Source organism: Pleurodeles waltl, chromosome 9 (genome assembly GCF_031143425.1).
Source record: "Pleurodeles waltl isolate 20211129_DDA chromosome 9, aPleWal1.hap1.20221129, whole genome shotgun sequence".
Taxonomy (NCBI): domain Eukaryota; kingdom Metazoa; phylum Chordata; class Amphibia; order Caudata; family Salamandridae; genus Pleurodeles; species Pleurodeles waltl.
The window spans coordinates 224248012-224262553 of record NC_090448.1 but is presented as its reverse complement, the minus strand read 5'-3'; the positions used below and the strand labels follow the sequence as shown (position 1 = coordinate 224262553).

General features: G+C 47.9%; 1 protein-coding gene across 1 annotated transcript in view; it reads left to right on the top strand.

Moving 5' to 3' along the window:
* LOC138259613 (uncharacterized) overlaps positions 1-14542 on the top strand; it is a 981703-nt gene that overhangs the window by 269646 nt on the left and 697515 nt on the right. Inside the window, exon 3 of the mRNA XM_069207454.1 lies at positions 11549-11664. Within this exon, the coding sequence (XP_069063555.1) occupies positions 11549-11664 (116 nt within the window). The remainder of the gene's footprint in view (positions 1-11548; positions 11665-14542) is intronic.

The window sequence follows — 14542 nt, the reverse complement described above, 5'->3', positions numbered from 1 at the left end:
AGTGAGCATTTCTTTGCACTAAAATCTTGTTGTGCCCTTCAATCCACGTCTGGCTAGGTTTAGTTGACAGCTCCTTGTGCATTCACTCAGACACACCCCAAACACAGGGTACTCAGCCTCACTTGCATACATCTGCATTTTGAATGGGTCTTCCTGGGCTGGGAGGGTGGAGGGCCTGCCCTCACACAAAGGACTGCCACACCCCCTACTGGGACTCTGGCAGACAGGATTGAGCTGAAAGGGAACTTGGTGCATTTCTTAGAGACTCTTTGAAGTCACCCCCACTTCAAAGGCACAACTTAGTATAAAACAGGGCCTCTGCCCTACCTCGAGAGACACTTGCTGGTGAAGAAACCTGAACCAGAAACTACATCCTGCCAAGAAGAACTGCCTGGCTGCTCAAAGGACTCACCTGTCTGCTTTCTCCAAAGGACTGCTGTCTTGCTGTTGCCCTGCTGCCTTGCTGAACTCTTGTCTGGCTGTGAAAGTGCTCTCCAAGGGCTTGGATAGAGCTTGCCTCCTGTTCCTTGAAGTCTCAGGACCAAAAAGACTTCTTCCTTTCACGTGGACGCTCCGTGCGCCGAAAATTTCGACGCACAGCTTGTTTCGCGGCGAGAAAAACGCCGCACACCGACGCTGATCAACGCGACGCCCTCGGGACGATCGAGACTTCGACGCACAACCTCGCAAGGACAAAGCCGCCCGACTTCCAAGGAGAAATCGACGCGACGCCTACCGTGAGTGCGAAACTTTGACGCACGGCCTCGCAAGGACAACGCCGCCCGACTTCCAAGGAGAAATCGACGCGACGCCTGCCGTGAGACCAAAATTTCGACGCACGGCCTCGCAAGGACAACGCCGCCCGACTTCCAAGGAGAAATCGACGCGACGCCTACCGTGAGATCGAAACTTCGACGCGCAGCCCCGCAGAACGACGCGCAGCCGGAAAATAAGCAGGAGAATCCACGCACAGACCCGGGACATCTGGTAATCCTCGCGATCCACAAAAAGAGACTGTCTGCGCGCCGGAAAACGACGCCCGACTTCCCCGCGTGGAAAAGAACGACGCAAGTCTGTGTGTGCTGAGCGGAAAACGACGCACACAACCCTTTTTCCACGCATCTCTTCTCCTGTTGCCCTCTGAGGAGATTTCCCACCAGAAACCAGGTACTCTGTGCTTGAAAGACACTTTATTGCTTTTTAAAGACTTAAAGACTCTTAATATCACTTTTCAGTGATATCTTTACAAATTCGTATTGCAACTTTGATCGTTTTGACCTACAAGTACCCAGATAAATATTCTATATTTTTCTAAACACTGTGTGGTGTATTTTTGTGGTGTTATACTATGGTGTTGTATGATTTATTGCACAAATGCTTTACACATTGCCTTCTAAGTTAAGCCTGACTGCTCGTGCCAAGCTACCGGAGGGTGAGCACAGGCTGATTTTGGATTGTGTGTGACTTACCCTGACTAGAGTGAGGGTTCTTGCTTGGACAGAGGGCAACCTAACTGCCAACCAAAAACCCCATTTCTAACATTGGTGATCAGCGGTGAGGATAGGACTTGTGTTTGTGCAGTGACATACAGTAGCTAAGTATTTCACTACCTACCCACAGTTGAAGGTCAACTTGATTTTTTATCTCTTTTTTGACTTTTGGTCTCTGATGTCCTCCTGGATATACTATTGATATTTTGGACTTTGGATTTTGGTTTTTGCTGGTGAGATCCTATCAGAATGGGATCGCTTACCTACTTATTCTTTTTGCCTACTGACCACCTCACTAAGGCTGACCTAAGGAAGCTTTGCAGAGAATGTGGCCTTCCTGTAGCAAAGAGATCTACTAAAGCAGAGATGCTACATGCCTACATAGTCTGGGAGGAAGACAGATGGGCAGAGAGAGAGGCAGCAAGAAACCAAATGACTAAGTACCCCTCAGAGGAGGAGGAGGACGACTCAGATGAGGAAAGAGACCCAGTGAAAAAAGAATGGCTCATGGCTCATGGCTCAAGCACGGTGGATGGAAGAGCTAGATGAGTTTATTGAAAGGGCTGAGGCAGCAAGTCTCTTAGCCCTGGAAGAAGAAAAGATTGCAGCTCAAGAGCTGAGCTGTAAAGAGCTGAAACTGGAGGCCGGAAGGGCTGAGTCCAGTTCAGATGGTGGCAGCAAAAATCTTGCATCTAGTACTGCTGAAGGAGGGCACAAGCCCAGAGATGTGGTGCCCAACTTGAAGAAGGGAGTTGACACACCCCAGGCAGTTCAAGGGTATGAGGTAGTTCCCGTTATGCACAGGGTCCCTGAGAAGGATTGGGGAACTGGCACAGGGAGTCATATTCCTACTGGGGGGAGGGACACTTTACTGACTCTAGCAGAGAGTGACAGAGAAAAGGGTTCCCCCCTGGTGGACGTCCTGGATATAGAGTGTAGAGACATCCCAGAAGAGTTTGGGTTGAGTGTCAGGGACAGACAGAAACTGTCTCACCAGTCTCAAGAGGGTGATGTAGAGTGCTTTTCCAAGGCTGAGTTACTAGGTGGTTGGGTGAAGGGTACTGTGGTTAATACATGTGAAGGGCAGAGTGATGTAATTGCTGGAGAGCATATGTCTGGTCCTTATTTTCCAGAGCTACGCCAACACCAGGTGGAGTGTGAGTTCTCTGACCCCAGGGAACTTACAGTGGAGGCAGACTTTTGGGTGAGTACCAGAGAGTCTGAAGAGGCATTTGGGGGTGCTCCTGAAGGGAGTGGTCTAGGTGGTTCCCGACCAAGTGAGGTGGGAGAGGATTGTAGTGTCCCAGGTAGGTCTCAGAGCCTAACCTGTACCGTAGGGCCACCTTTTGAGGGAAGCCCCGCAGTGTCAGAAGAACTTGGGGGGATGACTGTAGACAGCATCCCAACAGTTCTGGTGTCTGGCAGTACCACTCCTAGTGAGGGGGTGCAGAAGTCCAGACATAGGGTTGAGAGGGGGTGGCAGACCCCAGTGGAGGATCTTGAAAGTCAGGGGTCAGCTCTGAGAGCAGAGCCCCCCAGGAATGACCCAGGTGAGACCGTTTCTGGTTTGGGGGAAACCCAGACTCTGCCGGATGGGCAGAGGTCGGGAGACCTGCGCCAACCAGACTCTTGTGTGGCCCTTGGGGACGGCGTGTCCCTTGTGGGGGGTGAGAGTGCCCCCCAGGAAGTCCTGGCATGCCAGGCAAAGATTCAACCTCAGGGTGGTGACTCTGGGTTGGATAACCGGGTTCAGAGGTTAAACTTTGACCTGGTGGGGGGTAGATGTGCCCCCCAGAAAGTCCTGGAATGCCAGGCAATGGCTCAACCTCAGGGTGGTGACTCTGGGTTGGCTTACCAGGTGAAGAGGTCAAACTCTGACCTGGTGGGGGGTAGGTGTGCCCCCCAGAAAGTCCTGGCGTGCCAGGCAGTTGTCCAACCTCAGGGTGTCGACTCTGGGTTGGATGGCCAGGTTCAGAGGTTAAACTCTGACCTGGTGGGAGGTAGGTGTGCCTCCCAGAAAGTCCTGGGGTGCCAGGCAATTGCCCAACCTCAGGGTGGTGACTCTGGGTTGGCTAACCCGGTTCAGAGGTCAAACTCTGACCTGGTGGGGGGTAGGTGTGCCCCCCAGAAAGTCCTGGTATACCAGGCAATGGTTCAACCTCAGGGTGGTGACCCTGGGTTGGAGAACCAGGCTCAGAGGTTAAACTCTGACCTGGTGGGAGGTAGGTGTGCCTCCCTGAAAGTCCTGGCGTGCCAGGCAATTGTTCAACCTCAGAGTGCTGACCCTGGGTTGGATACCCAGGTTCAGAGGTTAAACTCTGACCTGGTGGGAGGTAGGTGTGCCTCCCAAGAAGCCCTGCTGTGCCAGGCAATTGTCCAACCTCAGGGTGTTGACTCTGGGTTGGATGACCAGGTTCAGAGGTTAAACTCTGACCTGGTGGGGGGTAGGTGTGCCCCCCAGAAAGTCCTGGCGTGCCAGGCAATTGCCCAACCTCAGGGTGGTGACCCTGGGTTGGGGAACCAGGCTCAGAGGTTAAACTCTGACCTGGTGGGAGGTAGGTGTGCCTCCCAGAAAGTCCTGGTGCGCCAGGCAATTGTTCAACTTCAGGGTGGTGACTCTGAGTTGAATGGTCAGGTGCAGAGGTTAAACTCTGACCTGGTGGAGGGTCAGTGTGCCCTCCAGGAAGTCCTGGTGTGCCAGGCAATTGTTCAACTTCAGGGTGGTGACTCTGAGTTGAATGGTCAGGTGCAGAGGTTAAACTCTGACCTGGTGGAGGGTCAGTGTGCCCTCCAGGAAGTCCTGGCGTGCCAGGCAATTGTTCAACTTCAGGGTGGTGACTCTGAGTTGAATGGGCAGGTGCAGAGGTTAAACTCTGACCTGGTGGGGGGTAGGTGTGCCTCCCAGGAAGTCCTGGTTTGCCAGGCGGTGATCCAGTCTGAGGGTACAGACCCTGGGCTGGAAGACCAGGTTCAGGGTGTCCCCCCGGACCTGGAGGGAGGGGCTACTGATAACAGTGCCCCTACCATGTTGTCTTCTGAGGAGGCCACTCCTAAGTGGAGGGTGCTGGACCCCAGAAGGGAGGGCAGGGGGAGGGAAGCCTCACCCCGGGCCCTAGTCCAACCTGAAGGTACAGACCCCAGGTTGGAGGGCCAGTGGCAGGTTAACAGCCCTGCACTGGTGGAGGAATGGTACCGGGTGACTTCTGTAAGCCCCCTGGCCATGTTGGACTCTGGGGGTACCGCTCCAGGAGGGAGGGTACAAAGCCCCAGAGGGGAGGACCAGGTTCAGGCTGTCATCCCTGACCTGGTGGAAGGGAGAGTGGTTAAAGGGTGCCCAGCACCTGGGGCTACCGCCCCCCACTCTCCACAGCCACAGTGGTTGGAGAGCTTTGAGAGGCCTGGGGCCTGGCTCTCATCCCTGGCGGCTGTCAGTAATCACTGTGGCTTGCTGTCCGGGTGGACAGAGTTATCCCTGGGGAGGGGACAAGTGTCACACCCCAGGGGTAGAGTGGGCAACACCACTATGTTGGTCATGGGGGTACTATCCTGCTCCTGGGATACATCTGTGAGCAAAGTAAGGTTAGGTGCTGCACAGATGGGATCCGCAGGAAAGGAGAAAGGTTCCCCATGGATGGGCTTAGTGGGCCCTGAGAGTATGGACAGAGGGATCCAATTGGAGTCAGGAAGGCGAAGAACTGGAGCATGCCCCTGCTGTTGTGGGCCTGGGTCCTTGTTCTGTCGCCTCAAACAGGGAAGTACATCAGGATAGTGATTGTTCTCCCCTGGCTTTAGGCTGGTGGGGGGTCATGTTGGACCTGGCTTTTTGACAGGGACATCCCCAAACTTTTTGCCTCCTTCCTCCTATTTTTTCTGACCTTTTGGTGTTGGCTTTTGACCTCTGAGCACTTTACCACTGCTAACCAGTGCTAAAGTGCATATGCTCTCTGTGTAAATTGTACTATTGATTGGTTTATCCATGATTGACTATTTAATTTACCTGTAAGTCCCTAGTAGAGTGCACTACATGTGCCTAGGGCATGTAGATTAAATGCTACTAGTGGGCCTGCAGCACTGGTTGTGCCACCCACCTCAGTAGCCCCTTAACCTTGTCTCAGGCCTGCCATTGCAAGGCCTGTGTGTGCAGTTTCACTGCCACTTCGACTTGGCATTTAAAAGTACTTGCCAAGCCTAGAACTCCCCTTTTTCTACATATAAGTCATCCCTAATGTGTGCCCTAGGTATCCCCTAGAGCAGGGTGCTGTGTAGGTAAAAGGCAGGACATGTACCTGTGTAGTTATATGTCCTGGTAGTGTAAAACTCCTAAATTCGTTTTTACACTGCTGTGAGGCCTGCTCCCTTCATAGGCTAACATTGGGGCTGCCCTCATACACTGTTGAAGTGGCAGCTGCTGATCTGAAAGGAGCAGGAAGGTCATATTTAGTATGGCCCGAATGGTAATACCAAGTCCTGCTGACTGGTGAAGTCGGATTTAATATTACTATTCTAGAAATGCCACTTTTAGAAAGTGAGCATTTCTTTGCACTAAAATCTTGTTGTGCCCTTCAATCCACGTCTGGCTAGGTTTAGTTGACAGCTCCTTGTGCATTCACTCAGACACACCCCAAACACAGGGTACTCAGCCTCACTTGCATACATCTGCATTTTGAATGGGTCTTCCTGGGCTGGGAGGGTGGAGGGCCTGCCCTCACACAAAGGACTGCCACACCCCCTACTGGGACTCTGGCAGACAGGATTGAGCTGAAAGGGAACTTGGTGCATTTCTTAGAGACTCTTTGAAGTCACCCCCACTTCAAAGGCACAACTTAGTATAAAACAGGGCCTCTGCCCTACCTCGAGAGACACTTGCTGGAGAAGAAACCTGAACCAGAAACTACATCCTGCCAAGAAGAACTGCCTGGCTGCTCAAAGGACTCACCTGTCTGCTTTCTCCAAAGGACTGCTGTCTTGCTGTTGCCCTGCTGCCTTGCTGAACTCTTGTCTGGCTGTGAAAGTGCTCTCCAAGGGCTTGGATAGAGCTTGCCTCCTGTTCCTTGAAGTCTCAGGACCAAAAAGACTTCTTCCTTTCACGTGGACGCTCCGTGCGCCGAAAATTTCGACGCACAGCTTGTTTCGCGGCGAGAAAAACGCCGCACACCGACGCTGATCAACGCGACTCCCTCGGGACGATCGAGACTTCGACGCACAACCTCGCAAGGACAAAGCCGCCCGACTTCCAAGGAGAAATCGACGCGACGCCTACCGTGAGTGCGAAACTTTGACGCACGGCCTCGCAAGGACAACGCCGCCCGACTTCCAAGGAGAAATCGACGCGACGCCTGCCGTGAGACCAAAATTTCGACGCACGGCCTCGCAAGGACAACGCCGCCCGACTTCCAAGGAGAAATCGACGCGACGCCTACCGTGAGATCGAAACTTCGACGCGCAGCCCCGCAGAACGACGCGCAGCCGGAAAATAAGCAGGAGAATCCACGCACAGACCCGGGACATCTGGTAATCCTCGCGATCCACAAAAAGAGACTGTCTGCGCGCCGGAAAACGACGCCCGACTTCCCCGCGTGGAAAAGAACGACGCAAGTCTGTGTGTGCTGAGCGGAAAACGACGCACACACCCCTTTTTCCACGCATCTCTTCTCCTGTGGCCCTCTGAGGAGATTTCCCACCAGAAACCAGGTACTCTGTGCTTGAAAGACACTTTATTGCTTTTTAAAGACTTAAAGACTCTTAATATCACTTTTCAGTGATATCTTTACAAATTCGTATTGCAACTTTGATCGTTTTGACCTACAAGTACCCAGATAAATATTCTATATTTTTCTAAACACTGTGTGGTGTATTTTTGTGGTGTTATACTATGGTGTTGTATGATTTATTGCACAAATGCTTTACACATTGCCTTCTAAGTTAAGCCTGACTGCTCGTGCCAAGCTACCGGAGGGTGAGCACAGGCTGATTTTGGATTGTGTGTGACTTACCCTGACTAGAGTGAGGGTTCTTGCTTGGACAGAGGGCAACCTAACTGCCAACCAAAAACCCCATTTCTAACACCTACCTTACACCCAGGTTATTGTTTCAGCTGTGGAAGCAGTTTTCACATGTTGTCATGGAGGTACTGGCAGGCAAGCTGTCCCAGGATAATGCTAATTATCCTGAATGGGCCCTGTCAGGATCAGTATAAACTTAAAAAATATACTTTTTCCACAAATTTAATACAAATCATACTTTGGCAATGGATGCAACTAAATAAGAAAGACTATTCTAGACATTTCCTGTCAAACATTAGAGTTTATAATCTATACTTTCACATTTTCTTAAATTTTCCAAGGGGGCTCAAGTCAGCAAATGCATATAAATCATTTAATTTTCCATACCACTTCCTACAAAAGTAGCCAGTAAGACATTGTATTTCAAGAATAGATTATTTCCATTGAGGTTTTCCAACATCACCATAAAAAAAAATCATCTGTTTCACAAACACATTATCTTCAACATTATCTGATTTCTAGAAGGATCAATTGATTCCATCCAACATGTATTTTATGGTGTTACCCGCCGCTTCTTCAGGACTGACATTATAAGAGCACAGAACCAAATTCACAATATATTCATGTAACAAATGTGGTTTATCAACACTTTAGTCATATTGCTTCAAAACAGAAACTACTAATTCTGGACTACCATAAGAGAATCCACATTTGTGTTTTTCAGACCCAACATTGTTACAGTACAACAAAAAAATTCTCTCCATTAAGGTTTTCCAACAATACCATACAAGCATATTGAATGGAAATTCATCTGTTTCACAAACACATCATCTCCATGATTCTACATTGAGGTCATGAGAACAGTACATGAGAGACCAAGTTCCTTTTGGTTCAAAGTATATTGCATAGTGTTCACAAGAGACCGAGGTACTTTCAGTGATATTCTCCTAGTTATCTCTATGTTTTGTACTTGTATTAAAAATACCCTCACCCTAACATCCTATTGTTACAAAGATCGTGTCCCAACAGAAAAATGTGGATGGACTTTGACCTTCCATCTGTACACTGTGAGATTCCCTGGAGTCAGTAGGTGAATCTGATGAGGAAAAGGGAGGAGTAAGAGAGTTTTTTAAAAAACACGTTGACATATTCTAGTACCAATACACCGGCCATGCTAAGAATCGCAAGAGTGTGGGTACCATGAACATTGACCCTACAGTAGACAAAATGAAATTAACAAGGCAGGGGCTGATCCACCTGCACATATGTGCTTAGAACATTTCCTCATCTATAAAGTCACGTTTTAGTTTTATTTTATTACAATTTTAATAATGCTCTCTATAGTTTGAAGTGAAGAACAAAAGCTCCATATGATTTTTTGGGCTAAATTGACTGATACATTTTTGTCAAAGCTTGTAAGTCGCAGTCATGTCCCAGCACGTTTATGTGTTAGTCCTGGTCCAAAGAGTGCACAGTAAACTGTGTTTGGAACAGAGCCCACTACAGAAGTGTGTAGGGGAGTGGCTTCCCTCTCTGGGCCATGTGTTTATTCCATGAGTTTTTGTTATTCGGCAACGCACAGCTTCAGTATTCGATCACACACATTCTCAGAGGTGCCACAAATTATGGCCCTCATTCTGACCCTGGCGGTCGGCGGAGAGACGGCGGTCGGACCGCGAACAGACCGGCGGTATTAAAAATGGCATTCTGACCGCGGCGGTCCCCGCCGCGACCGACCGCCACTTCTCCACTCCGACCGCCACAGCGGTCATGACCGCGGGGCTGGAGTTTGCGCACTCCGGCCCGGCGGTCGTCCCAAGACCGCCAAGGGTATTATGACCCTGCCTACCGCCGCGGTTTCTTGCGGGCGGGAACCGCCGTGCGAACCATGGCGGTAAGCACTATCGGGGCCAGGGAATTCCTTCCCTGGCACTGATAGGGGTCTCCCCCACCCCCCACTACCCACCCGAGTCCTCCCCCCACACCCTCCACCCCCCTGCCACCCCCCAGAGGTGGTACGAACCCCCTCCCCACCCCCACCCCGACATGCACATACATGCACCCCGACATGCACACACCCCCAACACGCACATATACACACCCCCTACACACACATACACAACGGGGACACATACCCGCACACATACATGCAGACATGCGCACCTGCCGAACAGCACACATTACCCATAGACACAGCAGCACCCCCCGCCCGCATACACGCACTCACACACCCCCTCTACACACTCACACGCACACCCCCATGCACGCCCACATCACACAACACCCCCCCACCCCCTCCCCTCACGGACGGTCAACTTACCTTGTGCGTTGGTCCTCCGGGAGGCGACGGGAGCCATGGGGAGGTGACCGCCAACAGAAGACCGCCAACAGAAGACCGCCACACAGAAATGTGGGTCGTAATTCTGTGGGCGGTGTTCTGCTGGCGTGGCGGTGGAGGTTGACCAGTCTCCACTTTCCCGCCGACCGCCAGTGTGGCTGCTGGCGGTTTTCCGGCGGAACGCTCCCAGCGGTCAGAATGCGCACAGCGGCATACCGCCGCGGTCGGCGGTCTTCACCGCGGCGGTAACTCGGCGGTCTTGCGAAAAGACCGCCAAGGTCAGAATGAGGGCCTATGTCATGAAGTGTGCCATGTTGAGCCCGTTCTTGTGTGTGCCTCGATTGCACACTGTCTTTTTTAAGGTGCACCGATGTGTTTTCATTTTTGACAGACACCTCAGTGTCAATAGAAATGCTACCACTTTATTGGAGGCTTGGGGGGGATCAGAGGTGCTCGTGGATCGAGTACTCTAGAAACTAAAGATAATCTTACCAACAAACTCCCCAAACTGTTTTTTGAAATATTGTACAGCTGAGAGCCAACTCTTCAAAAATAACCCGTTCCTCTCTTTCTTGCTGTAATGAAGTGCATGCAAGTCCATGGAAACTAAGCGGCACCACTCTCTCAAGGCAATTCAAGTAGTGCTCTATGCTTTCTATAATAATAAATTGCATGAGAGCAATGCCAGGATTAGCTGGGACATGGAAACTCAATGCTCAATCCAAGAGTGCAGGGGCTGTCTCTGCTTCCCCAGCTCTCTATCAGTGCTGACTGGGGAAGTTTGAACTGCGCATGTTGGGCTGGCCACCGCAAAATAACGGTCAATCTCACATGCGCAGTTCAGTTAGACACCCATAGCATTTTGTCCCAAGAAGCCACATCTACTGCTCTCAGAGAGACAGCTCTGTGGAGGCCCCGCCCCATTAGCAAATAATTAATGGTGCGTAGTATGAGTGGAAAGTATTTTAATCTGTATGTGCTTTTTAAAGCCAGGAATGTAGTGGCACACCGTGGGGGCAGGTGATCAATGCTCTAAGCTCCTATAGAGAAGCGCCTCTGAGGAAATTACAAAAACTTATGTGAAATGTAAATTAAAACTTTTGCGCAGTATTTTAGCCAAAACGTGTCCTTGCACCAATTTGGAAACAAGAACCCATTTTGTGCTAAAGTAGTATCCCCAAAAACACAGGTGCGGTAAACGACAGCCGCACATGTACTCATCGTTCGCTTTGTTCATGTCCTCCTGCGCTGTAATTGCACTGCTAATGTGGCCTAATTACACAGCATGGCATAATGACATAATTTGAGGAATTTTGCATCACAGGCATATTCCTTATATTACACAAATTAGGTTTGTGTTATTTTGACCGGGCCTATACCTGAGCTTACTTATAGCATGGCACATCTAACTTCAAGCCAGAAAGAAAAAATCATGCACAGTGATAAACTTACAACAACTACCACAAGAGTTTTTATTTTCCAATATTACGAAAAGTGTAAGCTGATCGCCTTTGAAACGCACAAATATGCGGAGGCGCTGCTTCCTATAGCAGGCCTGGCCATTAGCAATTCTGAACCAAAATCGGAGTTTGTAAGTTTTCCATTGCAGTCAGCCAATTCAGTTGCAGTGCAGTTTCTTTCTTTTTCATAGAATCATTTCTGTATTATTCGCTGGTCATATTGCTCTCTCATTGAAGCGCCTTCTTTTCTGCCCGCAGGATGAGATTCTGTGCCAGATCAATGGACCTGTCTCACTGGCTTTTTCTGGTCTATGTGTTAATGGTGTGCTGTAAATTGTTGTCCGCCTCGAGCCACCATCCCCGGGGACATGCAGGTAGGAGCTTTAAACTCATTACACACCACTGAGACCAATTAATAACACTCACAGAACGTTAGAGTCCAGTTTTTAGCCCCTGATAATTGATGAAGCTGTTGACAGTGTGTTATAATCACTGTAAAAGGGTACAGAACACGCCGAAGTAGAAGAAATTATAAAGATTAAAGGTGGGTTTTTCTGTAAACCTGAAGCAATTAGCAAAGACTTTCCTTCTGAGGCACATAACAGTTTTGATATTGCTAGGCTCTCCCTTTCTTTTCTGCTTCCTCTTCTGTAAATCAAATTATTTATGAAGTACAGCATACCTGCTTGTGTAATCAAAAGTTCACCCATGTCTGTGGGAGGTACAACAAATTGAATAGAGAATGGCCATTTAGCCTTTCAATACATTTTGTGAAAATAAGTATTTCTTAACTTTCCAATCTGGAGAAGTTAAAATGTAATTCTTGTGTTTCACATAAAGTGCATGGCTGAATTCAACGTATATTAAACATGCCAGGAGTACTAATGCACATTCTTCTGTTGAAAATATGTGAATGGGAGTCACTCGTGCCAGTGAGTTTGATAGTCGTAACCTATGCTTGTGTGATTAAAGGTCTGACTCAATATAGTCATAAACAAATGGCAGATCCATAGCCAAGGCCAGGTACCAACTGCTTGAGGCTCAGTGTGTCATGGAATCAGTGTGACTGCTTTTGGAATAAAGCATCCTGTATATAGACTTAAATGTAAATAATGCATGGGTTGAAGTACCCGTTCCTATAGGGCATGGGTACTCTCAAACACTTTTCCAGGGGCCGTGAAGTGTGGTCTGTAGTGTCCCCGAGGGTCTCATTGATGCCAGCAAGGTGGAAGTGGGGCTTTGTAAGTAGAGGGGTTAAGGTGGGCGATGTTGGCAGCTTGGGAGGTTCAAGTGTAAAAAGGAAGCAACTTTGTTATTGAATTGGATTGAAATAGAATGAATTGCACAAAGTGAAACTAGAAAAGGTTGAATCAATCCCAGCTTATCCATTTGACCAAATTGTGTGATCCTAGACAATTGTCTAATTTTACTTTGCCTCCTTTTCTTTGTTAGTGCATAACAGAGCACCTTGAAATACATGAATTCAGTATATGTGTTGTACAAAACGTTCTCTCTTTTGTTTGCTTTTATAAACTATGATGTTGATCATGTGTAATAACAACATAGACCACCCAGAAGGCAACAACTGACTTACCTCTTTGTTTACTATTGGCATTGTTGTCAGAGTGGGTGGAGGCATGAACGTTTTCACATTCCTTTTTAAAAGCTATCAGTTTTAGAAATACTTCTGAATGCATTGATGTAACCTGATGTTCTAAGTTGAAACGCATCTACATGTTAATAAAATAAACTTTTTGTAATTTTGAAGATACTTTTTCATATTTCTACAGGTTTGTTACAAAATGTTTTTTTTTTAAATAATGCTTTCCTAAAGTTACGTGGTACTGGACACCTTATTTGCTTCTTCTCTTATACTTCAGTTAGTATAAATAAACGCTAGCAATTTATTTAATATATTTCTGGATATTTGTGGATGCTACTCCTCGATTAAGTACACATCAGGTATTGCAAGCCACAGTGGTGTAGACTGTAACTGTCTTATAGAGGAATGAGGCCAACTCCTATTCGTACTCCAAAAAACACTTCCAATATCCTTTTTACTTAGAGTAGGGAGTGTTTATTTACCATTGATGTTGTGTGTCTTGTGTTTTAGTGCTGTTGTAGCATACTGACATAGCTGATGTCCTATGAAATGGGTGAAAGAGGTCAAATCAAGAGAATGTGTTGGATCCCACGGGAAGTGATGCATATTATTTATTTTTGTCCTTTACTAATGCAATAAGTGGCCCAGACGTACAAGTGGGTGACATAAGTTATAGTGCAGGTCTATTTTTTTAAGTGGTTCATTGTTTTGCTCCATTTTGTGATATTAACTGGCATAGCGTAATATATCATTTGTTGGTGGCCACATAAGGGACATTGTCGCCAAATATAGTGATCTGGGAAAGGTGTTGAATGAGAAGATATGAGAGGATTCAAAGAGACAGAAGAAACCTCATTTTTTAAGACTAAGCCAGTAGATACCTAAATTAATACTCTCCATAATAGTCAATTCTTCAATGCTTTTCTGATTGGGAGATTCTCTATTGTGTATCTATGGCAAATGGTATGCATTTCATAGCTATGCACTTTCCCATCAAAACCAATGACATTTGATTTAATAATTCACTGGCAATCTGCAGTTTGATATATGTACTTGTTGGGTGATGATACCGTGTAATAGGGAAAGTTATGTTTTTATTGAAGTTTATGAATGCTCTGATGATAAAAAGAATCTTAACTTGTGAGTTTTGTAGGTCTCATAGCCATTATGACCACATAATCTACACATAGGAGGCAAGCTGTATGAGTGCCATCCATTTTTGGATGGAGGCCCCTTGATGTGGCTAGTTCTGCTGGTAGGTTAGCAATAAACAGGGAAAAAAGCAAGGGAGCCAGGACACCCCACCCTCCACACCCCACCAGCATAGCCCATTCCTGAATGGGATTTCCCGGGTTCATCTTCCCTTCTATATCAATGATTACCGGGCCCAATGCTATGAATGCAAACTCTTTATGATAGTAAGAAGACTCCTTGGGATTTTCTTTTGAGTTAGCCTTTACCGTAGACATATCCGATCTACCACATTAAATGCTGCACAGAAGTCAACAAAGCAGCAAAACAGGTTGCCCCTTTGTTTTACAGACTTTCTTGCGAGCGACCACAAACTGAAACAATGATCTGTTATAAACCCCTGTTCTAATGGGCCAATGTTATGGAGTTCTGCCCTTTCCTTGAGACTGCCTAAGATA